The sequence below is a fragment of the Papio anubis genome, chromosome 15, assembly GCF_008728515.1.
Source record: "Papio anubis isolate 15944 chromosome 15, Panubis1.0, whole genome shotgun sequence".
NCBI classification, from domain to species: Eukaryota; Metazoa; Chordata; class Mammalia; order Primates; family Cercopithecidae; genus Papio; species Papio anubis.
In genome coordinates this window covers 45,211,940-45,239,468 of record NC_044990.1, presented here as the reverse complement: position 1 = coordinate 45,239,468, position 27,529 = coordinate 45,211,940, and the positions used below count along the sequence as shown (strand labels likewise).

Sequence of the window (27,529 nt, the reverse complement as noted above, 5' to 3'; positions counted from 1 at the left end):
TTTTCTTTTTCCCTAAGGAGTTCATATAGATTTTATAATTTAAGAAGATATAGCAACTGTGAAAAACATTTTCATATATGAATATCTCATTTTGGAGGAGAAAAAGAATATTAAAAAGATTAAATTAAAAGTGAGATTTAATCACTAACATGAAAAGGCAACAATTCTTTTCATATCATACTAAATTAAGTAATCATGTTAGTAACCTGGATTTGTTAAAATGTTCACAACACACTTGCATGAGTTATGTGGAGAAAATATTCACTAATTTTCAGCCATTGAAAGCAAGTTATTAGGGGTTTGAATTTAAATAGGCATATAATATAAATTAAAAACAAAGTGGCAAATGAATTTATTGGAGTCATACAAATTATTAGAGTTGCAAACAGCAAATATAACTCACACTGACATTTTACAATATAAAAAATAAAAATACCTTAAAAACAAAATTAGTGAAAATTGGAAAACAGCAGAATCAATGTAATTATCCAACGCGAATATTTTTAAGAATGAAATGATACTCGGCAATTCCTCTGTACATGTCTTAAACGACAAAGTCTTAGTAATAAGCATATTTTTAAATTACATTTTTTTCAAGTATACATAATTTCCTGGGTTCTTTTTCCATAACTTTAAAAGGACTTTTAGAGAAAAACCATGCTTATGCTGGGTGATTTTTACCTCATAAAAGGTTAATAGAATGCTGGAAACTTGATCAATGTATGCATTCATTTTACTATACTCAACAGAGTTGTATTAAGTTTCTAATTTTGTGTTGCAAGAGTGTGGCTTATACAGCTGCTGGCTACTGTATGGCAATGTCACATGTGTCTTGAATTGGGACCTAATCCTGAAACCTAAGAAAAACATCAGCGCTAGGCATCAGAGCAGGCTGGTGACAACTCTTCAAATTGCGAGTGAGCTTGTCTACAATGCACTATGGACTTTTAGCTTTGCTTCTTTGTCTAAAGTATAAAAATTTATCTTTCTTAAGTGATAAAATTAAAGGGAAAGAACCCCTTGAATTAAAAGACAAGGAATCCGAGAAATATCTGTGCAGTAAATTTAAATGCCAAATGATAATGCCCTAAAATGAACTGGAAAACCACGGCAACTCTTAGTTCGTTTGGGCTGCTATAACAAACTCCCACAGATTGAGTGGCTAATCAACAGCAGCCATTTATTTCTCACAGTTTTGAGGGCTGGGAAGTTCAAAATCAAGGCACTGGCACATTTAATGGATGGGGGGGGCCTGTTTCCCCAAGGATGGCAGTCTTTTTGCTGTAACATCACATGGCATAAAAGACAAGGGAGCTCTCTGATGTCTCTTTTATAATAAGTAATTCCATTCACGAAGGCTCTGCCTTCATGATCCAATCACCTTTCCAAAGCCCTACCTCCTAACACCACCATCTTGGGGTTAGGATTTCATTATATGAATCTGGAGCAGTGGGGTGCATAGACATACAGCGCATTGGAAGTCCCAATCAATTTTTTTTTTTTTTTTTTTTAATATTCATGAAGAAGAGAGGAAAGAGGAAAGAAGGAAAAAGATGGAAGGAAATTGAAGGTATGTCTGGCAGGCATCTCGGACAGCAGACAGCACACACACCTGAAGTTCAGTCTGACTGTAGTAATGATTCTGGCCGGGCATGGTGGCTCACCCATGTAATCCCAGCACCTTGGGAGGCCAAGGCAGGTGGATCACCTGAGGTCAGGAGTTTGAGACCAGCCTGGTCAACATGGCAAAACTCTGTCTCTACTAAAAATACAAATATTAGCCAAGTGTGGTGGTGCGCGCCTGTAGTCCTAGCTACTGGGGAAGTTGAGGCAGGAGAAGGCTTGAACCCAGAGATGGAAGTTGCAGTGAGCCAAGATAGTGCCACCACACTCCAGCCTGGGTCACAGAGTGAGACATTATCTGAAAAAAAAAAAAAAAAAAAAAGAAAAGAAATCATTCTCCAGGAAGTACAGAAGTATAAATAGGTATGAAGAGGGTAAGCAGTACACATGTTAATATCCAAGGCAAACTGATGAATTCAAGTCCAAATCAAAACATGCAGGAGACATTATCAGTCAAGTAAAATAATTATTTGTTTATTTCTTGGATGGCATTGTTTCTCAAAATCAGGCCAGAGACAGTATTTGACTCCTCTGTTTCTGTGTGTATTAAGACTGACTCCAAAAAGGTGGAGTAGGAACGAGAAGAGACCCCAACATCAGGCGAGGGTGGTTCAGGGTGTCTGCCAAGCTGGCTGGAATTCCTCACAGGTTTCAGAACATGTGGGGAACTGAAAGAAAAACCAGCACACACATAGGATTGGGTTAGTAGAGGCAGAAACATCAGAGGAGGCTGGGGCTCCATGGGAGGTCATGCTGAGACCTCACCCTGTCATTGAAGATGACTCTCAGATTGGTTGCAGACTCAGGTCCCAGTGAGCTGTACTCCCAATTTACTAAAGGAAATACTGATTTAGGACTGAGTGGGCTGCCTCTAACATGGCAGGGCTGAACTTAGAAGGAACATCACCCCTTCAGCAGAAACCTAACACCCTCCCTGACACTTTTGACCCTGGGGTGGGGAGCATCTGTTTGTTTAATTTGTTTCTGTTGCTCTCTTTTCTTCAAGTTTGTCTTTGCATATAAGAGCAATGATCATAGACTTTTCAGCACAGAGCAAAAGCCCTAGCAACTGAAATGGAGCCACAGAGATTCCTTTTCTTGAGGCTCTTCCTTAAATGGCTTTGCAAACATAGAAACTTACCTTGAAGTGAATTCACTAGCTCAATTAAAAGGTGGTGGTCTTTCTTTTAAGAATTAATTCCTGCTGGACAGCAAAGCAAGGAAAGCTGTCTCTAATCTCCTATATTATGACTGAGGAATATTTTCCTGCCATTAACAACAAGCTGAATATTACTTTTCATCTGAGGGAAATGGGATGCTGGGGGGAGAGAGCAAAGAGCTGACAGAGCAATGAGAGGTGAGATTTTAAAGTGTTTTCTCTGGTCCACACATTCTACATGCAAAAAAAAACAAAGAAAATTGTATGTTGAATTTATCATCTTAAGGGAGAAATAATCAGATGACTGGAGGCTGTTCCAAGGGCAACCAGCACAGGTGATGCTGTATTCATTTTAGTGTAATTGAAGCAACTCATTTCTGGATTTTTTTTTTGAAACGGAATTTCATTCTTGTTACCCAGGCTGGAGTGTAATAGGGTAGTCTTGGCTCACTGCAACTTCTGCCTCCTGGGTTCAAGCGGTTCTCATGTCTCAGCCTCCCAAGTAGCTGGAATTACAGGTGCACTGCACCACAACCAGCTATTTTTTTTTTTTTTTTTTTTTGTATTTTTAATAGAGACAGAGTTTCACCATGTTGGCCAGGCTGGTCTCAAACTCCTGAGCTCAGGTGATCCACCCACCTCGGCCCCCCAAAGTGCTGGGATTACATGCATGAGCCACCACACCCATCTGTTTCTGGGATATATTTATTCAGATTATATATGTGGCTGTGCATGTCTCTGTGCACATATAAAACTTATTTTCTCAGGTAGAAGAATGATTTCATGTTTGTTTTAACTCTTTCAAAAAAAACCCTCTCGCAATGACAGTAAAGGAATGACAGTAAAACAAAAGCCACAAGAGTTAAGAGTGCAAAAGTCAATAAGCAGATCCGAAGCTTCAATTAATTTAGAGTATCAAAAAACAAAGGAAGCATATATTCAGACAAAGCAAAGAAAACTATAGCTCAGAGTGTAGGAAGTTTGGGAGTAAACCTAGAATAATCCAAGACTCACAACTTGGAGAGTAAGAAAGACTATATGTGACTTTAGGTTATGCTAGCTGATGTGTATGAGAGCAACCTGAAATTTCAGTCTGACAATACAGAAGTCCCTTCCTTAATGGGTATTCCTGACCAGGGATTGGCTCTCCTCCTAGGCATGAGTTCTGGATCCTGGCTCCCTCTATCCTGAGCCTGGACCATGTTCATAAAGTGAGTTCAAAATTAAACCAAACCAAGAACTACCTAGTACACTCAGAATAATTTGAGAAAAATTTGCATTCAAGAAAAAGGATAATATGGAAAAGAAACCCTCAGAAAATAGAAAGGATTATCTGGAATTTAAAAATCTGGTTGTTTGGGAATTTTCTAAAAAGCAAGGGTAAGAGAAAAAGAGAAAGAGGAAAGATTTTCTCTACCGAAGAGTGATATCTAGTAAAATAAGGAAGCCAGTGCTATGGCCCATACCTGTAATCCCAGCACTCTGGGAGGCGAGGTGGGAAGATCGCTCGAGGCCAGGAGTTCAACACCAGCCTGGGCAACATAGGGAGATGCCTTCCCTAAAAAAAAAAAAAAAAGCTAAAAAAACATTAGCCAGGAATGGTGGTGCATGCCTGTAGTCCCAGATACGCTTGGAGGCTGAGGTGGGAGAATCGCTTGAGCTATGATCGCACCACTACATGCCAGCCTTGGGGACACAGCAAGATCCTGTCTCAAAAAATAAAACTAGAGAAGGAAAAATAGGATTAGAAAATCTTTATTTTGGCACACATAATATTAATTAATATTAATACACATAATTAATTCGGGGCTCATATGAAGGTCATCAATGGATGTCAGAATTAATTGGTGCCCGTTTGTGCAGTGACAGAATATTTGGAATCAATGCAGCACCCCACAAATCATTTATTCATTGAAAGGTGGAAAGGTCCTCTACAATACAAGGAATTGCAGTTATTTCCTTAATAAAATGACCATACATCATATCATGAACAGTGAAACAATCTGGCATTACGAGTCCCTTGGTGTAATTGAATATGAAGAATACAACCTCACCTATGAACTAATATCACCCAGAATATTCCGTTGTAATCTAATTAAGACCTTGTCTTGTGATAGGCAACATGGTAGTCATATGATTTGTGACTAGTGCAAATTAAAATGTGCTATGAGGGTAAAATACACATCACATTTTGTAAATATAGTACTTTTAAAAAAGAAGGTTAAACATATCAAATTTTTATATTAGTTATATATTATTAAATGATGTATTTTGGATATGTTGGATTGGATTAAATATATTATTAAAATAGTTTTTCACCTTATTTTTTGAAAGTGGCTATTAAAATATTTAAAATTATATAAGTGAAGCAAATAATTTTTTTTTCTTCTTTGAGCATTTTCGCTCTTGTCACCCAGGCTGGAGTGCAATGGGACCATCTCAACTCACTGTGACCCCTGCCTCCCAGCGACTCGCCTGCCTCAGCCTCCTGGGTAGCGGGGATTACAGGCGCCCGCCACCATGCCCGGCTAATTTTTTGTATTTTTAGTAGAGACAAGGTTATACCACGTTGGCCAGGCTGGTCTCAAACTCCTGACCTCAGGTGATCCTCCTACCTCAGCTTCCCAAAGTGCTGAGAATACAGGCGTGAGTCACGGCCCCCAGCCGCAAATGGTATTTTTATTGGCTAGCACTGCTTAAGATCTAATTTCCAGTTGACAAAGATACAGGTCACAGAGAATCAAGTTAATATCCTAAGAAGAAGCAATTATGCAAATCCAGATTGTGAAAGAGTCTACCCCACAACTTTTCTAAACTTATCAGAAATTCAAAGTCATGGGGAAGAAAATGGAGGGAACAGTTTTAAACTAAGAAACTAAGGAGAAAACAAAGGCAATGTGATCAGACTAGATTGGATTTAGAAGAAGAAAAACCCCACAAATGTCTATCAACTTCTTGGAAATAAATTTTTAAAAATTTAAAATACTGTAGATATAAGATGATGTTTATGGAATTATTATTACTTCCTTAAATGGGCTAATAATAGCATGGCATGTAGGCAATGATCCTTATTCTTCGGAGATGTATTTTGAATGATTTTGTGGTAATGTGATCTATACTTTACTTTCAAATGTTGGAGCAAATATGTGAAAGAGGAATCAAAGAAATTGGACAAACTATTTAAAATTGTTGAATCTAGAGAGATTTTACTATTTCTCTACACGTGAAAGTTTTCTTAGTAAAAAAGCTAGTAAGAATCAAATTTAAGAAGTTTTCAGAGATGTCTAAACATTTTACATTTTCGACTCCTCTTATATTCTATTTTCTTCCTATATATTTTCCACAGTGATTATACATGTATATTATATATGTATGATAAAAATACAAAACTATAAGTCTCTAATAAAACAGAAGTTATTATAGGTATGTTCATTGATATTGATTTAATTCATTCCTTCCTCCTCAGTAATCATTTACAATTGAAACACCAGATTCAATACGATGATGATTATACTAGTCAAAATTCCATCACTATCATCAACTCTGTAATTCTTACTCACATAAATGTAAAATTATAATCAAATAAAATGGTGTCAGATTCTTATGGATATTCATTGTAATTAAAACATCAAATTATGAGAAGAAAAATTACTTTAACTTGTCATAGATTTCACCCTTAAATAGGCAGCTCCACAGCTTTATAGCAAATTGACAGAATTACATTTTAATGCTACATATCTGTCTTATCTGAATTGATTTGAAATTTACACACTACTTTTCTTTCTAGGCACAGAATTAAATTTGTAATCGCCAGCTCTTTAAGTGCATTCAGGGTTACCATAAAAAGATACTAAAACTAAAATAAAATCCTAGTCATCTAAAAAAACTGCAAATACATATAACATTTGTTACAATTCATAAGAAGTAGACTCACAAATTTCACTAACTATCTGAAATCTAGGGAGCATGTAAAAATAAATTTGATTAGGCAACATTTCTTTAATTTTTTACTATAAATGTGTCTAATATTCACTTAACTTAAAAATAGATACTACTGGTCCCTGGAAAATTTGTCATAGAAAAAAAATATGTTTTTTCCTATTCACTGATTTTTGACAATGGAAACTGTCTATGTGCTAGTATTTCTATTTAAACAGGAAACAAACATAGCAAGGTACCTCTCTCTTTTAACACCTTTGTAGGTCCTGAGTAAACCCACAGAGGCCCAGTCACCACCTTGGAAATCAGCACATTATGGAAGTTAATGTAACAGGACTGAAAAGTATTCACATCAAAAGAGGAAAGATAGGAAGAAATAATAAGAATAGTACAGGTAATTTAGTTGCTTTTCTGAAAGAAATATTCATTATATATATATTAACATGATTGTATTTCTAGTTTTTCTAGCTATTGACTCTTATTTATCTTTCACAAGAATATGACTATATATCTTATAATTAGTTTTTTTATAATATCAAAATTACCTACAAGTGTAACAACTTATGATTAATAAAAATATTTCAAATAAATTTTTTGACAATGTATTAGTATTGATACTGTAAATCATAGTAAATAATTCCTTAATGAATTACTGTTGCAGTTAAGCTAATTTCTTGAAATAAATAATTTTTGTCAGATTTGAGAAATCTATTAAAAAAAAAAAAAAAAACTACAGTACAGGCCTGTACATTTCCCACTTTCAGGCATTTTCGTTTTGCTCTGCATTACAATAAAAGTCCTCTAGATGGCAGTGTTTACCATAGTTAGAATTACGTTAGCACTATTTTTAACTCTTAAAACGCCACTCTATAGAGCTAAATACTGTATCGTTACAAACTAATTTTTCTTGTATTCAATATTTCTTTAGGATTCTTGTTTTGCTCTGAATGCATATTTAACCTAATTCAACAAGTTTTTGCTCATTTTCAGGTTGTTATTGCAATTTAATTTGCTAGTTTTCAGGAGCAATTAAGTTGACCTAAAATCTTTAAAATACAATATGCATGTGCTCTGTATTCTTTGGAGGAATTAAAGTAAGTTACTGAGACTGTGGTAACCGGAATAAAACACATCTTAGCAACTAACTACATAAATTACATTTTTTTCTAGCTTGTTTATAACCACAGATTTGAAGGACATTATAGATGCTTTATTAGAACCAAGGGAGAGCTTCATCTTCTATTTGAAGTAATCGTAGTTTTAATTTTCTCAGCTGATGAATATTCCAACTGAGTCCCAGGTGTATAACAGAATCTAGAGCAACCATATTTTGTCGGAAAATTTGTGGGTGGGTTAAGTTATTTTTAACTACTCTCATTGTAGAAATGATAAAGGTATAATATATATTTGAGTTTTATACTGAATATATTGCATGTTACCATAAAACATAAAAGTGCTAATATACACATTAAGGAATCTTATCTTTTCTGAAAATAAGACTGGACAGAAATGGTCAAGTTCAGGACCAATTGTTGATTTGCAGTTTCCCTGTGCCTTCCATAAAGATAGAATATTTGTCACTAAAGGCTAGAAAAGAGATTTATTTCTTCAATTTTTAACTTGTACTTTGGAAAAATAAATTGTAACATATTTTGTACAGACATATTCCTCTAGGTCATTACAAATAAACTCCAGAGATATTTTATTTTTTGATTTGGCAATTTGGGAACCTCGATATAAATTTACTTAAATGAGTAATATATATATTTGTATATATATTGTATATATATGGTATATCTATTATATAGTGTATATATATGATATATCTGTATATATATAGTGTACGTGTGTGTGTGTGTATATATATATATATGGTCTATCTATCTATCTGTATATATTCCAAAGAAGGAAGAACTTTCATGAGCTTTGGAGATGACTCAAATGTGTCCACCACGTGTTCAATTACCTCCTGTTGACACCTTCCACCCCCATCTGACCTGGTACCCCACATTGCTCAGCAAGTGTCTTAAGGCCTATTGGTCTGTTCTGTGTAATTTGCCTTCCTCGGAAGAGTACCAGGCTCCAAACAGACCTCTTCCTCACTCCTAGTTCAAAGTAAAGCCAAAATTTAGCTCTAGATATCTATCTATCCATCTATCTATCTATCTATCTATCTATCTATCTATCTATCTATACACACATACACACACAAAAAATTCTATTCTCTTAAGCAGGGTTCTTCAAATTCAGCACTACTGCCAGCTTGGGTCAGATAATTCTTTGTTGTATATGTACATTTGTGTATTGCAGGAGGCTGAAGTTCTGTGCATTATAGGATGTTTAGCATCATCTCTAGTCTTCAGTCACTAGATGCAAGTACCAACCCATCTCTCCTTCTCCCATGAAGATTCCCTTCCATGTTGCAGTTGGGGCAATGAGAATGTCTCCAGACATTGCCAAATGCCCCTGAAGGAGCCAAATCACCCCCAGGTGATAAGCCACTAAATTGTAAACCTTTTATTTTTATCAACTTTTCTTATTCTTTACAAATATAAAATGTCAATCGAGTAGCTCTTAAAAATTAGTGGCAGGGATGTGACTGCACAAAAATAATGAACTTGAACCAGGTATTTACCCACCATTAGGAGTTCCCTATCTCTGATTCCTTCTGTGCATCATCTTTGTTTTTCTTATTCTTTCACTCTCAAGCTTCCTTTGGTATTCTGGCCTATATCAAGAAAAACTATTGCTTCTAATCACTCCTGAATATACACCACTTACTGTTCACAGAATAATTAGATTGATCTTAGAGTATCCATCTTATAGGTCTGGGTTCTTTGGAGAATGGGATTATTAGTCCATGTTGAATTGAGGGTCTTTGCAAATTCAATCAAGTGTTGTCACAGTAAGGTGGATCCATCAATTCCAGGCATTGTGGCATGAGTCCACATAATGTGAAGATAGATGCTTTGATTATAGTCATGTGGATGGAATATAGGGGAAGACATTTCCAAAGAAGGAAGAAATCTAATGGGCTTTGGAGATGACCCAAATGTATCCACCATGTATTCTATTACCTCCTGTTGACACCTTCCACCCCCATCTGACCTGGTACCCCGCATTGCTCAGCAAGTGCCCTAGGCCTATTGATCTGTTCTATGTAATTTGCCTTCCTCTGAAGAGTACTAAGGTCCAAACAGACCTCTTCCTCACTCCTAGTTCAAAGTAAAACTAAAATTTAGCTCTAGATATCTAATCTCTGAGAGAAAGAGACAATCTAAATTAAATTAATATGTGAATGATATATACATTTCTTGCCCCTCTGAGCAGTACTAGCATCAAAAGAATGCTTGGTAACAAAACTAATCTTTGTATGATAAAATGGTAGGGGTGATTCTTTCTGTAACCTTCTGCTTTTGCTTTCCACTCTCACCCTTTAGCCATGATACTTTGTATTTAACACGCCTTTTAGGTCCTTGCTACCTTATCTGTGGTCCAGAGATCAATAGCATCAGTATCCCCCGGGAACTTTTTAGAAATATAGGACCTTAGCTCCCATTGAAAAGCTAATATATCAGAATTTACATTTTAATTTAACAAGATCTCTGGGCTATTTTACTCACATTAAAGTTTGAGAAACATGGACTCAGGTTTAGTATATATCCTGGAATGTTATTTAAATCAAGAAGAAGTCAACTTTAGCACAATGTTATTCTTATAATAATAAACCCAATAAACCATCTGAACCAATATAAAGATTAAAAATGATTTGGTAGTACATTTATGTAATCAAGAACTTACTTGCTAGTGAGTATTCAAACTATTAAGATTAATGCAACAAGCAAAATATTTAAAATTTAAAACATAAAGAGATATTGTGATGGGTATACACAAAGTAGAAAATATTTTCAGGGTAGTACAATTTTTTTTCAACATAGCACATATCTTTAATCTTTATTTTTTAAATATAGTATGTCTTTGAAAATAGGTTTTTGAATGTGGTGATTAATATATTTTTTAACAATGGATTTCTCCCTTACATACTTTGCAATTATTTTATGCAATTCTCACTTCTACCTTTTTCAACTAATTGTGGCGTTTACCTGAAGTTTCACCTGGTCTTTAGAATCCACTTATCTGTTATAATATACCAAAAAGTTGGCCTCATCTCCTGGTGAGGGACAAATATTATTCAAAAATAATGTAATTACTCTCTTTCAGCATAGCCATTAAGGACACCTACATTGGTATAGTTGTAATGTGTAGAAATTACATAAGTAATTTGCAACTAGCCCATAGATGTAAAACACGGTACTCATTTGTTCTTTAAAATCAAAACATTATGTGAATATTTTTGTGACATCAGGAAACATTCATAATCTTTTCAATGTTATTATTACAGGTACTTATTGTTTGTCTTGTATTTTACAAGTGATATTTTTCCAAGGATAACGTTTTAAATTAGAGTTTCTTATAAGCTCCACATACAATGTTTCTTATGACATACTATTTTTAAAAATTAATCTTTTTTATGATATATTCTGGCTAACTTACCAACCCCATTCCCTGAAGTCAAGAAGTTTCTTTGACGTTCTCTTAATTCTTTCTGAATGTTTTACCAATCTGTGGCTAGAGAACAGTAAATTCGTAAGCATGGGAATGAAAAGACATGGTACATTGTAGGACTATTTAAAGGCTTGTATTACATGGCACTAGAGAATAGGATTTTCATTTAAGAAAAAAATTATTCTAAAGAACATATGTGTACACATACATACATACAAAGACATGTAATTTTTGTAAGCAGAGTAACATTAACTTAATTCCCATAAAAAGCAGAACAGTATCTTTTAAAGGGCTTAGCAATCCCCATTTCCATTACTTTGGTGTTATCAGTGATATGGAGTTAAGCCAGGACTGCAGAAGTCAACAATATACATTGTCTCCCTGACTCATCCTCATTCAATTAGAGGGAGACTGTGGGGGGAATTTGGTTCCTAAGAGGAGACTATAAGAGAAAAATGAGGCTTATGCATCCTCCCCTATATTAGTAAGTCTATTTATGTGCACATTATGTAACAAATTGGGCTTCTAGAAGAATATCATGTGAGTTTATTTAAACACAAAAGACAAAAAACATTGTAAGAATGAAGAAGGGAGGACTGAAGAAATACGTAATGAAAAGTTCCCAAAAGAATGTTATTTCAGGTAACACAAAGTTCTGTTTTAGGGAACGTAGTATTTTGAATAAGAATGTAATGAAAGAGAATTTTTAATACATTGTAATATGTTTATTAATTCTTAAAATTTCTCATACCTTTTTAAAAAACTTTCCTGAATTATTTTTGGGCAAATGCTATTGTGCTTGAATTGTATTCTTATCTCAACATTTTCTTGTCTCTATTTTTAAGTCCAAGCAGAGATGCTTCCAAAAAATACGTAAGCTTTTCTTACGTCTTTAGACATTTATCATTTTATAAATGTAATTTGAATAGCTAATAGTCAATATTTCAATCTAATAGTTCTTACCTTACAGATTAGAGAAATACATGTCATAAAGACCCAAGAAATAAAAACATTTTCACATTATATTTCACTGGAAATTACAAGACTTTAAAGTAATCAAATTATTGTACATTTATTCTGTTTACTATCTTAAAACATTTTTTTATGTTTTCTACATGATTGCTTGAGCCCTACATGTGATGCGGAAAAAATCTATTATGAAAGCTACACCTATAAATAATCTGAAATTTTAAAGAAGTAATTACAAAACTTGAGAATTCAATATTTTCTTTATTTAAATAGTAATCATGATAAAATAGTGGCACTGGAAAATGTCAGTTTACATTGTGATAACTATTAGAGCTACAAGCCTGACATTTATAATCCTTGTCAGTCATAAAAATATAGCAAATTGGGATAAATTTAGTTCAGTCTTTCAAAAAGAATGAAGGTTGTCACCTGCTTTCCTTTGTGATTTGATTATCTTGGACTAGGTTTTTCTAAAAATGAAAAGGTAAAAAGATTTTTAAAAAGGTATTCAAAATGAAAGAGCTAATAATAAATAGTGAAGCAACAGAATTATTCAAGGAGCTTACTATACTTTGCCAGTTTGCATAGCCTTAAAAGGTGTTAATTTTCTTTTTGCGGTGTTAAAATTCTGCATTGTCATTTTCTAAACAGTGATAATATAAATAACCCTGAGTATTTTTAGCACAATTTTCCCCAGAAGTACAGTACAATAGTCTAGTCTTTTTTGTGAAATGGGGACAATAATGCCTGCTGTGACATAAGAGCCCCTGTGAATGATTGATTAGTGTCTGTTAGACACAATAAGACACCTGGATTAAAGGAGTCTTAGAAGTACAGGCCACAAAAGTATTTTTTATATTATTTTTAACTATGATTGGAATATAGAACTAGTATATTAGAGTTAAAAATATTAGTCTTGAAGTCCTTGTGGAGGTCATTTGATCATTCTGAATATTACAGTCGGTCTTTTCTCTAAATGTAACTTACAGAAACAGCCTTTACAATCTCCATGTGAAATGTAATTTTAAAATGCTGAGTGGTAACTAGAAAATTCTAGATGAAAATCCAATTAACAAACTGAATTGCTTAATAATTTAGGTTATTAAATGCCATTGCATGGAAATCATTGTTTAAATATATAAATAGAACAATATTAAACCTGTGGAAGACAAAATAATTTTATTAACTCCACATCTGTTTGTGTTTAAATCTGCAAAAGCATTTTAGTCTTCAGTTAGCTGGCCGAAGGTGACTTAGCTTCACAAGTATCCCATGACCTATATAACAAGCAGAAAACACTAAAGCAATTTTACTATAGCTCAAATGCCATAATTCCCATTAGTATCCTGATTCCTGATGCTACAATCAGGTACAACACAGGTGAGAACATCATAATTCCTTGCAGTAGAAAATATGCTTTGACAAAGATGAATAAGGGTTAATTAAAGAGATCTAATTAGAAGTCTAATATATATACTAGAAGATCGATATTGGAAATCTAACATTTTATTAAATTCGCTAAGGAAAAACAATGATAAAATACAGCATAAAAACAAATAGGTGTTCCCTTACAAAAACTGAAATTAAGAATATTTCCCTAATTCATAATTACACAGATCTAACTTAAAAATTAATATTGGAGAGGTGGATTATGAACAGCTCTCATTAGGAAAATGATTTATACAGTGTTTTGGGAAGAAACCTTAAGTTGTGATAACACAGGGTTAGGAATATGACCCTTTATATTTACTTTTCCTCTAGGAATATTAATAAGATCTCTAATAATAGTTCTAATTTTAGAGTTTAGAAGTCGGATTATTTATTATAGGACAAACTAGTCTCAACTATTCTAGATTTAAGAGGTAAAACTGAGACCATTAAGGAATCCCAATCATTTAGATAATGCCAAATAAACACCTAAAGGATATAATGCCCTGAGTCCATAGCTCTATTTGTCTCTTAAACTCCATCTCCTTTGAAAAGAATCTAGACATATTTCATTCTGGGGCTTTGACCTGTGGTTTTCTTTAATTGAAGTCTCATAGTCATAAATGGAATCATGTGATGATTTTTTTTTCTCTTCTCTAACCTTCATCTTGTGTTCATACTGATTTCATTTATGAGCACGAGGTAATAATGGGTTCTGCCAGCACGTGAAGCTATCCCTTAGCAGAGAAACAATTCCGTTTAATAATGATGTTAAATAATTATTGCTAAGCTATGTGTTGCGACTACAACATGACTTTGAAATGACTACGGTATGATTAGAATAAGAATATGATATAACTGTAGTGCTTATGAAATGAACTGGAAAGTGGCTGTGCTGCTATGTTTATTGTAAATGTATCAGAATGATGGTTCATTTATTTAAAAACAGTGCAGTGCATAAAATAGGTGACAATTGGAACAATGTACTAGCTTTAATTGTAGATTTTGTGAATGGCAAAATGATCGTTTACTGTGGTAAGATAAAAGAATCATCCTTTAATTCACTGACATTATTCTGTGAGGCAATATTTTTATTTTGACTTTTGGATACTTAGAAGTCCCTTCTGTTCTTAAATTATATACATTCTAATCATACAAAACATTACTATAATAAAAGTTGCTTTGCTATTTAAAAAAACAGTGTACTATCTGCAAGGAAAGTATTTTATATTTTACATATAAGGGATTAATGGATTTTACAGTGGGCTTTTAGACACTGCTGTTGAACTGTGACTATTAACTCAAAGAAAAGTTTGAATTAAAAAGAGCTTACAATTTCATGTTGGAAAATTGTTATATCAAATGAGTTGGTTAAATAATGCCATTATTTATTAAATATATGGCTTAGTAGGCTTGATTCGTGATTTTTTAAAATTTTAATTTAAATATCTAAAAACAAATGTTATTTAAAAAAGAAAAAAAAATCTACTGTACTCAAAAACAAGAGGTAATCTCCAACACGCCCTCATAGTGCTTAAGTATGTCAAGAGCCTTTGATGCCTAGGAAGCCCATTACAGAACGGGGAACACACAGGTTTAAAATAAATGCCCTTTATTCTTCCTGTGAGTTAGACCAAGTTATTCAATCATGTACTAAGACCTTCTCAGACAACCTTTATGGGTCAGTCAAAAAATAAATTTTTGTTCCAAGTGAACTGTTTCTATGTTAATGCTTCAAACTTTACTCAGGTATCAGGCGTTGTTAAGTACAAGCCATTACACAAACCTTTGTGGTTTACTGACTTAAAAAAATCAATCCAATATATCACTAGATAGTGCTTTGGGGGTCAGTATTTGAGAAATAAAGCTATATTTTTTCGGGAGTCATTCCATCCAGTTCCTGTATGAAAATAAGAAACTTGTGAGGATTTAGTACAGAGCTGGAGTCAAGAGAAATGAAATGCACGGGAAAAGCAAGAATCACAGGAAAGAAAGTTGGAATCAGCAGAAAGTGCCTAGGGGAAAGGAAGTGTTCCACAGCTTGGGAAACAGCTGTCTGGGACTCCTTCCAGCACCTTGGAAGCAAAGTTTGCAGTGAGGTGGGCTGGAAACGGGTTTTGCAGCCGCCGCGAGTCCCGGCGAGCTTAGGTTCTCAGGTTTCCAAGGCGCGGCTGGAGCAGAAGTGCAGGGACCGCCACGATACATCGCTGCGGCCGGTCCCGCTCCGCTAGAGGAGACTTCGCAAGCGCAGCCGCCTGGCCCGGGCTGACCCAGGGGACCCCAGACGCTGCCATTGTCTCTTTCCAAGGCAGTTTCCGTGGCTGTGCGTGTAGGAAGTGCTCCGATTAATTTTCTTTCCTGTCTCCGCAGAGACCCCAAATTCTGCGGTCCCCACCTTTCGCTGTACTCCCTCTTTGCCCTTCTTTCCAATGTCCCTGCCAGCAAAAGCTTCTATTTGCAGCACCGCGCATGTTGTTCATTTAACGCGCTCCGGGGATCTGTTGGCTCGTGCTCCCTACCTAGGGGTGGCTGTACGTCTCGCGCCTCGGATCCTGGGTAGACTCCCCCATCTATGCATTTTGGCCCCTCCACTTAGCAAAGAGATGTGCGAAGCCGCCTCGGTGACACCGATCCGCCCGCAGCGGTGGCCCCGGTTCCCCGGATCCGCGCCCGCGCCCTGCAGGGCTCCCGCGCTGCCCTTGCCCGCCGGACCGCCCGGGCTCGGAGGTTCGCTCCCTGCCAGAGCCTGCGAGCGCCGCTTCCGCGCCGGCCTGGGGAGCGCCGGCGCGTCCCACCCAACGCCGGACCCTGCTGAGCATGCTCAGTGCACCTCCTGGAACCCGGCTCTCCTGGGGTCAGGATCAGATTTCCGGGTTTTCGCGGCTGCCGAGGGGGCGAGGAGGAGGGGAGGCTGGGAGACAGTCAGCGCCTTGTTCCGAGCCCCCTCCCTCGCGCCCGGCTGCGGCCGCCCGCACCGCAAGATGCAGGCCAATCAGAGCCCGGGGGCGGGGCCTGGGCAATCACGCCCTCCCTCTGGGCTTATTGAGAGTTATATCAAGAAATTCAGTTCAGAGAGAGGAGAGAGAGAGGAGAGGGAGAAGGAGAGAGGGGCAGAGGAGAAGGGAGAGAGGGAGAGTATGCGAGACGGAAAGGAGCGCCTTAGAGTCTCTGAAGCACGCAAGAAATAACAGATTAGGAATTTTTCGGGCAACTGTCACCCGGATAACGGTCAGAGAATCACCATCACCGCAACTCTGACGTTTCCTACAAGAAGTTAGAGACTTAAGCAGTACTGGCATCGGATGGAAATGGTATGCTTGATGCTGTGGAAAATATCCCTGAGCTGAAGAAGTGCAACTGAATATTGTGTGTGTGCTAAATACCCAGAAGAACCCAGACCCAGTGGGTAAGAGAGACGAAATGTGGAGAGAATGACTAACGACAAATCCATGAATTTGTTCTCTGGAGTTGCTAATTTGCCAGTCCGAAGCAACACATTTTACAGGGAGGAAACGTTTTGCTGCTTCTGATTTCTCCCCAAACTGGTGCTACCAGATGCATGGCTTTCTATGTGTTGGAACAAATCATTCCTAACTGCAGCATACTGGGAAAGGAGAAAGGTTGAGGCAACTAACGTAAGTGTAAAGTTTCGCATGCATAATTGTAAATTCGTGTTTAGATGTGTCCTCAGTGTAGACGAAAGATGTTTGTAATTGGGTAGACGGTTGGGGCAGAGCTCACCTACTCGGCTGTATCTGCATCCCTACCTGCATCACTCTGCCGGAACTAATCGCGGGCATCAGCTACTGTGCAGCCTAATGCAGATAAGATTAGAGCCTGAGAACTGACCAGTCCTACTCAAGTACGTAGCTGCCTGGAGCCTTGCACCCGTTTAAACTGCAGTTACAGGAGCATCTAAGCAGAAGCCTTTTTACCTGCATGATTGGGTTGCAGTATTTATGTGTGGCAAATGTTACTAATATTCTAACCAGAAATCAGGATTAAGAAATAGCTTTGTTTTTTTTCTCTTTTATGTTCAGTAGAAAATATTGTGATGTTACATGGGAATGTTAGCTGCGTTTCACTTATATCTCGGCACTCTTCCACCTCTAGGAAAAGGAATCCTATATTATTATACATTTTTAAAAGTTTTAATGTGTTTACGAATCCTAATGGGGATAATTTGTCAATATGGAGAAAGGAGAGCAAGCTGTGGGCAAGAAATCTGAAGTCTTGGTGTTGTGCTTTTAGGCAATGAGGATGTGTAGTGGCCGGTGACTACTGCTTCTGATGCTGCAGCAGCATGTCCGGATGCTCGTTTCCCAGTAAGATTGTATTAGAAGGCAGTTGAAGAACTGGGAGGAAAGAAAAAGATAGCCTTTTTAGAAAAAATAGGTGACTCAGTGTGGCAGAGAAGAAAACACATTTGACATGTGACAAAGCAATTAGTAGGAACCATAGCTAAATACTTAGGGTTTTTCACTTGCACCTAAAAAGACTGAGGGAGGCGGGTTAGAGGCTCTAGGAGGAGGGTGAGACGGGGGGAGGGGGAGAGGAGAACAAGAATGCTTGTTTTGAATTAAACAGTATTCTGAAAAACAACGTGCGTGAATATAGGTAAAAATAGCAGCTGTCGTTAATTCAAAAGTAGAAAATTTTATTTCCTCCCGGCAAATGCAACAAGCAGGAGATATTTAGTGCTTTTTTCTCTACAGAGTAAACTTGCAAACAGTGGCAGAGCAAACTGCCATGTTTACTAATGTGCAGGGGAAAATGTGTGGTGATATTTTGTGACAGTATGTTTTTATTTACTGAAGAATAATATTGTCTATACGATTGTGTTGACAGTGGCTGTCTCCAAATAAGTGATGAGATATAATGCATCCTCCAGTCCATGCACGCTTCCTCTTGCAATTTGTGCATCATTCCTCAGTGGAAACCTTTAAACCCTAAAATCCAGGAAAAGAAAATAAATACATTATCATGGACCTGAGGGATTTTTACCTGTTGGCTGCTCTGATTGCCTGTTTAAGGCTGGATTCCGCAATAGCTCAAGAACTTATTTACACTATTAGAGAGGAATTGCCTGAAAATGTGCCCATAGGAAACATACCAAAGGATCTGAACATTTCTCACATCAATGCTGCCACAGGGACCAGTGCCAGCCTTGTCTACAGACTGGTTTCTAAAGCTGGGGATGCCCCTTTGGTGAAAGTATCCAGCAGCACTGGAGAAATTTTCACAACCTCCAACAGAATAGACAGAGAAAAACTCTGTGCTGGTGCCTCATATGCTGAGGAGAATGAGTGTTTCTTTGAACTTGAGGTGGTGATCCTCCCCAATGACTTCTTCAGGCTGATCAAAATCAAAATAATTGTCAAGGATACCAATGATAATGCCCCCATGTTTCCATCTCCTGTCATCAATATTTCCATTCCAGAAAACACTTTGATCAACAGCCGCTTTCCAATTCCATCAGCAACAGATCCTGACACAGGCTTCAATGGTGTACAGCATTATGAATTGTTAAATGGGCAGAGTGTTTTTGGACTGGATATCGTGGAAACTCCGGAGGGAGAGAAGTGGCCACAGTTGATTGTTCAGCAAAACTTGGATAGAGAACAGAAAGATACCTATGTGATGAAAATCAAAGTAGAGGATGGAGGCACTCCACAGAAATCCAGTACGGCCATACTGCAGGTCACAGTAAGTGATGTAAATGACAACCGGCCAGTGTTTAAAGAGGGTCAAGTGGAGGTTCATATTCCAGAGAATGCTCCTGTAGGTACCTCTGTAATTCAGCTCCATGCCACTGATGCAGATATAGGCAGTAATGCTGAAATCCGGTACATTTTTGGTGCCCAGGTCGCCCCTGCAACCAAAAGACTCTTTGCTTTAAATAATACTACTGGGCTGATTACAGTTCAGAGGTCCTTAGATAGAGAGGAGACAGCTATTCACAAAGTGACAGTGCTGGCTAGTGATGGCAGCTCCACTCCTGCTCGAGCAACGGTTACCATCAATGTCACCGATGTAAATGATAACCCTCCTAATATAGACCTCAGGTACATTATAAGTCCCATCAATGGCACCGTGTATTTATCTGAGAAAGATCCTGTCAATACAAAGATTGCCCTAATTACAGTTTCAGATAAGGACACAGATGTGAATGGCAAAGTGATCTGTTTTATTGAAAGAGAGGTCCCATTTCATTTGAAGGCAGTATATGACAACCAATATTTGTTAGAGACCTCTTCTTTGTTGGACTATGAGGGCACCAAAGAATTCAGCTTTAAAATTGTTGCCTCTGATTCCGGGAAGCCCAGTTTAAATCAGACTGCCCTGGTAAGGGTTAAGCTTGAGGATGAAAATGACAACCCACCAATTTTCAACCAGCCTGTAATTGAGCTGTCAGTTTCTGAAAACAACCGACGTGGGTTATACTTAACAACTATTAGTGCCACAGATGAAGACAGTGGGAAAAATGCAGACATTGTTTATCAGCTTGGACCGAATGCCTCCTTCTTTGATTTGGACCGAAAAACAGGAGTTTTGACAGCCTCCAGAGTCTTTGACAGAGAAGAACAAGAACGATTCATTTTTACAGTAACTGCGAGGGACAATGGGACCCCTCCCCTCCAAAGCCAAGCGGCTGTGATAGTTACTGTTCTGGATGAGAATGACAATAGCCCCAAGTTTACTCATAATCATTTTCAATTTTTTGTGTCTGAGAATCTGCCAAAGTATAGTACTGTGGGGGTAATCACAGTGACAGATGCAGATGCTGGAGAGAATAAAGCTGTGACTCTTTCCATTCTAAATGACAATGATAATTTTGTGTTGGATCCCTATTCTGGAGTCATAAAGTCAAATGTCTCATTTGATAGAGAACAGCAGAGTTCCTACACTTTTGATGTCAAAGCTACTGATGGAGGACAGCCACCTCGTTCCTCTACTGCAAAAGTAACTATCAACGTCATGGATGTCAATGACAACAGCCCAGTTGTCATTTCTCCCCCGTCTAATACTTCCTTTAAGTTGGTGCCCCTCTCAGCCATTCCTGGCTCCGTGGTAGCAGAAGTTTTTGCAGTGGATGTTGACACTGGAATGAATGCCGAACTAAAGTATACTATAGTGAGTGGAAACAACAAAGGCTTATTTCGGATTGATCCAGTAACAGGTAACATTACTCTGGAAGAAAAACCAGCACCTACTGATGTGGGATTGCATCGTTTGGTGGTCAACATAAGTGACCTGGGGTACCCTAAGTCTTTGCACACGCTTGTGCTTGTATTCCTTTATGTTAACGATACTGCTGGAAATGCCTCCTATATCTATGACTTGATCCGCAGGACTATGGAGACCCCGTTGGACAGGAACATAGGGGATAGTAGCCAACCCTATCAAAATGAGGACTATCTAACCATCATGATTGCCATCATCGCCGGTGCCATGGTGGTCATTGTTGTGATCTTCGTCACCGTTCTGGTGCGCTGTCGCCATGCATCAAGGTTCAAAGCAGCTCAGAGGAGCAAGCAAGGTGCCGAATGGATGTCCCCAAACCAGGAGAACAAACAAAACAAGAAAAAGAAAAGAAAGAAAAGGAAGTCTCCCAAAAGCTCTCTTTTGAACTTTGTTACTATCGAAGAGTCCAAACCCGATGATGCAGTTCATGAACCTATCAATGGGACAATAAGCCTGCCGGCTGAACTGGAGGAGCAAAGTATAGGAAGATTTGACTGGGGCCCGGCACCTCCAACAACGTTCAAGCCTAACAGTCCTGACCTGGCCAAGCACTACAAATCTGCTTCTCCACAGCCTGCTTTTCATCTCAAACCAGACACTCCAGTTTCCGTGAAAAAGCATCATGTGATTCAGGAACTCCCTTTGGACAACACCTTTGTCGGGGGTTGTGACACCCTTTCTAAACGCTCTTCCACTAGTTCAGATCACTTCAGTGCCTCAGAGTGCAGTTCCCAAGGAGGCTTCAAGACAAAGGGCCCCTTACACACGAGACAGGTAAACGAGCACTTTTACTGGTCTATAAGTACTGCATACAAGTGCCCAGTCAACCAGTATTAACGTGCCAGTGTGTCTGTTGTTTTGGTCTAACTTTAGCTTAGTTAGAAAGAGGTAAAAAAAAACTTGACCCCTTTTCTATTCCTCTGGGGCTCAGTCAAGAATTTTTAGAACAGCTTTGAGATTTCTGAGTTCTGAGAATATTTTAACCTCCCAGTTTCCCTCAAATGGCAAAAGATGAAAAGAGAAAATTATTCCAAAATGTCCCAAGATAATGTTTGCTGAAGAAGAAAACCTGTCCTGATATGCCACATTCTGCTCCTGGGGTTTCCAAATTGACTGCTTCAAGATTTTCACCTTACCCTTTGATCTAAAAAGTCACCTTCAAATCTCAAGTTTTAAATGACTTTTGAAGGTGTGACTGCAATTATGTTGGAGCTGTGGTTGCTAAAGGGGTTAATTTTTTTTTAGTCTCTAAACAGGATAGTAGAATATTAAATGTACATCAGCCATGAAGCACATGATCATTGATAGATTGCAACTAAGCCATATAGGAAGTCTTCTCTTTGATTTCAAATTATTTTATTGTAATATATTAGATTCGGTACTTAATAGAAAGATTTTTAGTGTCCACAGTGGCCAAATGCTCTTTCAAAAAAAAAAAAAAAAAAAAAAAAAAAAAAAAAGAATGCTTGCTGCCTAATATAACTGATTTAAAAAGAAAAGAATGAATCCATTGTAAATATTCTCTCATCTTAGTAATGCATAAGTTATCTGTCATAACTCATTTTAAACTGTGAAATATGCCATATGAAGAGGGATTAAGAGGCTGAGAAACTCATATTTCAACAAAATCCAGAATTAGTTTTCCTTAGGTCTAATAATTCCTTGTTAATAAAGATTTAAATGCAGCGCTGTCTAATTTATTTCACTGGGGCTTGTATGTTGCCACAAAATTTGAATATCGATAATAGCCTGTAGATGGCACTAGGGTATCATGTCGCTTATGCTGGCCAGGTGCCAATCCCGCAGTAGCAAGGAGAAGGGGGAGGGAAGGATCAAGCTGGTAGTACAGCCAAAGATACCTTTTATTTAATGATAGTTGCTCTGGAGCAACTAGCATTTAAGTTCATTTGCTTGCTCTTTTGTGATTAGCTCTCAGCACACCAACTTTCTAGGATTTCATAATGCTAGTTCTGTCTTTGTCGGTATGGAGTTCACCTATGGTGATGGCCCACCTGTACTTGTTTATAAATAAGGAACATATAGATTTTAGAAAATCAAGTAAGGCAAAATTAATTTGCAGAACAGTATTGACAGTTATCATTGATTAGTCTTTGGAGAATCAAGAGTTTTCATTTTCTGAGGGTGGGGTGAAATAGGGTGTTTTATTGAAACAGTTTCCCCCTTACCAACTATCATTTATTGCTCTGGAATGACTTAAGGCTTCATGGTAATAAAATATTTATAAGAGTAATTTTGACAATGAGTCACGCAGATACTCCCAGAACATCAAGTATAATACATATTACCATACAACTAAAATTTCCATTCTTAAGGCAATATATTAAACATTAGAGCGTTTTAAAAGTACAAATATTTAGAGCTTAAATACACAGCAAGAAAGGACTTAAATCAGTATAGAATTTTAATGGAAACTATGAGATGATTACATATAAGTCAAAGTTGGAACCACTAATTTTTGTGTTAACTTTGTAAGCATTTGAAAAGAGGTTGATGTTTTAAAATTTAGAAAATGTTCAGGCTTAGTAAAGGTTTTTAAAAGTTAAATAGTTAACTATGATAAGTAAAGTAATTTATGAAAGTAAATGAGTTTAATTAAAAAGTTGCTCTTTTAATGAACAGAAAGAAAATTTTTCAAATTATTTACTTCTATTGTAAAGGTCACTCACAATACACTTACGGTATTTTATGATATGCATAATTATGTTGAGAAACTAATATGATGACTTAAAATTTTTCATGTAAAGTCTGACATTTATTTTCCAAAGAAATGTACTGATATACTTCCAGCATCATATTTTTTTTCTGTCTATGTGTGGTGTTGGTAGCATTGATGTATAGAACCACTTTTTCTGACCTTCCCAAAAGTTGAACCTATATACAGTGTAGTGGCATAAATGTTAAGTGCATTTCAGCAAAGTATGCAAAAGATCTTTTGTTGAGGCTTAGTCAGTCATAAAAGTCTTTGTTTGTATGATGTAATCTTTCAAATAGGATACTGAGTAATTCTCTGACTGGTACTAAAGTGCATTTTAGAAATTCCTTGTGACCATGTGTCACTTTGCAGTTCTCCTATAGGTATTCCAATGTTCATATGAAACTAGGTAATTCACTATTATGATAAAGAGCTATTAAAATGACTTTGCTTACACCTTTTAAAAGTTTTCATGCTGAAAAAGAAATAATGTGATGTTGGAGAAAGGAGAAGCCGGTGGAGAAGTAGTAGTGATATACAGAGTGATATGTACATTTTTAGGATAAAAGAAGCATATTTCCTATGAGTGAACAACATCAAATATATACTACCCTTTACAAATTTGTTTTCACTGAACTGTATGATTGCTATCTGCAGCTGTTCTAGTTAAACTAAAAAGTAAAATCTTTTTCAACTAGTGGCTTTTATATAAAATGTGCTCCTGAAGCTACACCGTTTTGAAAGAGTAACATTTCTTACTACAAAAACTTTCTAAGGAATTTATTTTAAAAATACAATCTGTGAAGATTTTAGTTGTGTGAGCACTATTGCTCACATCATCTTTTCATTTTATGCTATTGATTGATATGTGGGTAAAATGCAAGATTCTTGGGTCAAAGTTTACCACATTTAAATGTCACTCATTTATACTGTGTGTATAACGAAAACATAACGTCTGATGTTTTCATCATGAATTTGTTTGTGGTACATCAATTCCCATATTGTCTGATATTTTTTCCCCTTGCTGTTTTCCCTTGTGTTAACCTGCAAAGAACGTAGGAAACACTGTAAATCATATTCCTCATTCACTCTATTTTATAAAGCTTTCATGTGTCACTAAATTTTTCACAGATTATTTCTTACACATTTTTGGAAGTGCTGTTAGCCTTTATAGGTTAAGAATTTAGCTTTTTTTGTTTTTTTTTTTTGGCAAAAGATCATGTCTTAGTATTTATTTGTAAAAAACAACAACAAAGTTCACAGCCAAACGGTTAAGAGGATGAAAACGACAACATTATCAATTCCAATAAGGCTTTAAACGATAAAATTCATTGGTATATTTGCCTAAAAGAAAAACGGTATTGTTGACGAATATTGTTTTAAAATTTGATACTGATTCTCCCTGTGGAATGCCTGGGAATCATCTGGAGCACTACTTAAAACATGTATTGTTGGGTTCTACCCCAGAGGCTCTGATTTTGTACCACTGAGGTCAGGCCTGAAAATATACATTGCTAACAAGTTCCTAGGTGATACTGATGCTGCTAGTCCAGGGCCCACACTTTGAGAACCACTGCCTTAGCATATTGAAACAGAAAGTGTCAGCTTCTTTCCCTCTCATATTATCATATCCAGAGAACCTGTTTTTGCACAGCCCAACTCTCAGCCCACTTATTGACAGCTGTTTTATTGTAGCTGGAGGCTTTACAGTAAGCTGTTTATTACTGTTTCCCAACCCAGTTGACAGCATTTGGGGAATTAATTTTCTTGGCCCCTGTGTGGTTTTTCGGGGGTGGGAAGAGGGAAGATAAATGAAAATGTTAAAGTAAAAGAAATAGTCACCCATTAACATTTGACAACTTCTTCAAGTAGTAAAACAGTCTGTAAGAGTTGCACTAGACTGTGGCTCTGGGTAAACAAGTCATTTAATTTTCTAAAGGAAATACTCATTTTAGAGCTTTAAACATCCTGACTTTTCACAATCTAGAGTATTTGTTCATATATATTTGTCTATATATTGAGGAATATATACACTGAAAATGTGTATGCATGCTGTACTTAAGTGTATACATGTAATTTTTACCGTGTAAAGGGAATTTCTTCTATTCCAAACCATTTAGAGATACTATATTACATTTGTGATTACTTTTCATTTCTGAATAATCTACTACAACCACTACTGAAATGTTATTATGTTATGTAAAAATGCAGAAGGCAGTCATAGAATTGATATTTAGAACAGCTAGGAAAAATATGCAATTGAAAGTGAAGGGAGCAAATGTTAACTAATGTGAGGCTAGCAAAAAACTTTAAGATATTTTCAATTATTAAGTTTTGGAATAGATATATATAGTGACAGTTGAACACGGGTGACAATTGATCCCCCAAATGCGAATCATTTGTAAAATGTTATCAGTTGTGATTTTTATTGCTATGGCTCTTTGGCTAAGTGCCCTATGGTCATGAAGTCAGTTTTCATACTTATGAGGTAGAAGATACCCAGAACCCTTGGATATTGACACGGGTTTTTGAAATGAGGATAGGCCATACATTTAAACTGACTATCTTTCCAGTTGGGTTTATGAGACGAACATTTGACTATTTTTCTTTCCATCTTGATATTCCTAAGCTATAAAATTCAAGATGCATTTTGGCATTCCATTACTAATAACCTTAAGGAGAATAAAAATGAAAAGTTGCTATTGTATTAAACATAGACATGTCTGCTGATTCCTGAATATTTGATAACATAGAGAAAATAATATATGTGGTGACAATATTCTATTCTCTTATTATTATAATTTTTTTGTTGCCATTAATTCTAGATATCGAAACAAGGAACATTAATGTTCTCCTTAGTTTCAGATCAGTCATCCTTATGGTGAAACAGTTCAGGCTTTGGTATCATTGAAATTACTTTGAAAATACTGTACTTGTAATAACGTGTTACATTCTTATGGTGTGAACATATTCTTATTATTTAAATAATTGCAAGCTATCATTTTTTCTTCTTATGATTTCATATATTAACTTAAAATATGTGAAATTGTAAAACAGAGGGAATTTAGATTTAAGGAAAAGCCTCAAATCTAAAATCAAATTTTCTCATAATGAACTATGATTTATTGTGAACGTTGAGGTTTCATTTTCATATTGATGTATGTAAAATATCTATAAATTATACTTATAATATTAGATATGGCATTGTAATGCATCCTTTTTCATATTACATAATTTTATACTACAGTGCTGAGTTATGAAAGTGACACCATTAAATCATTTTGTTTTCTATAATCTTATTTCCACAACAATTTTTGTTGTGTTATTTAGATTGTTTTTATATCTAATTTTTTCTTTTTTTTGGTTGGGGGAATTCAGAAATCCACTAAATGCTGAAAGTTACAGTTGTAGCCTTGGTCCCGCTATACCAGTCTGGGTGTTTACAGGGTTTCAGGGCCAAGTCAGATGTCTGTATTGCTCTTTTACAATACTTCTCAGTTTGATTTTGTTAAAGGTGAACTCTTAGCTTGTATATAGTTAAAAACAATACAAAACTGAAAATCCAGTGGATTGTTTACTACTTTGACTTAAAATCCTTGGTGCAAGCTTTCTTTGAATTCAGTTTGGTGTCTTCTTGAAAGTAATTCTTTATTATAACTAGAAATTACTCTCTTACTAATATTAATACATCATTTAATATCTTATATATTTCACTGAGTTGGAAAGTACAAATCAGTTAATGCAGATTTTTAAAAGTTTGGCCTTCTTGACACCCAACTTAGCATTTAATATTTTTTCCACAATTTATTACATATAAGGACCCTAAAATTTATATCAGATTTGTTAAAATATGACTCTAATCACAGGCCAGGTATTATTGAAAATTT

At 36.3% G+C, this 27,529-nt stretch overlaps 1 protein-coding gene across 10 annotated transcripts in view; it reads left to right on the top strand.

Moving 5' to 3' along the window:
* Positions 1-16,646: 16,646 nt before the first annotated feature.
* PCDH9 (protocadherin 9) overlaps positions 16,647-27,529 on the top strand; it is a 957,408-nt gene continuing 946,525 nt past the window's right edge. For all 10 annotated transcript variants that reach the window (XR_001896925.3, XR_639868.3, XM_017951290.3 and 7 more), the window contains exons 1-2: positions 16,647-17,319; positions 18,533-21,703. Coding sequence is in view for 8 of the 10 variants with exons in the window: in XM_017951290.3 (XP_017806779.1) it covers positions 18,668-21,703 (3,036 nt within the window). In the remaining 2 variants the exon portion in view is untranslated. The remainder of the gene's footprint in view (positions 17,320-18,532; positions 21,704-27,529) is intronic.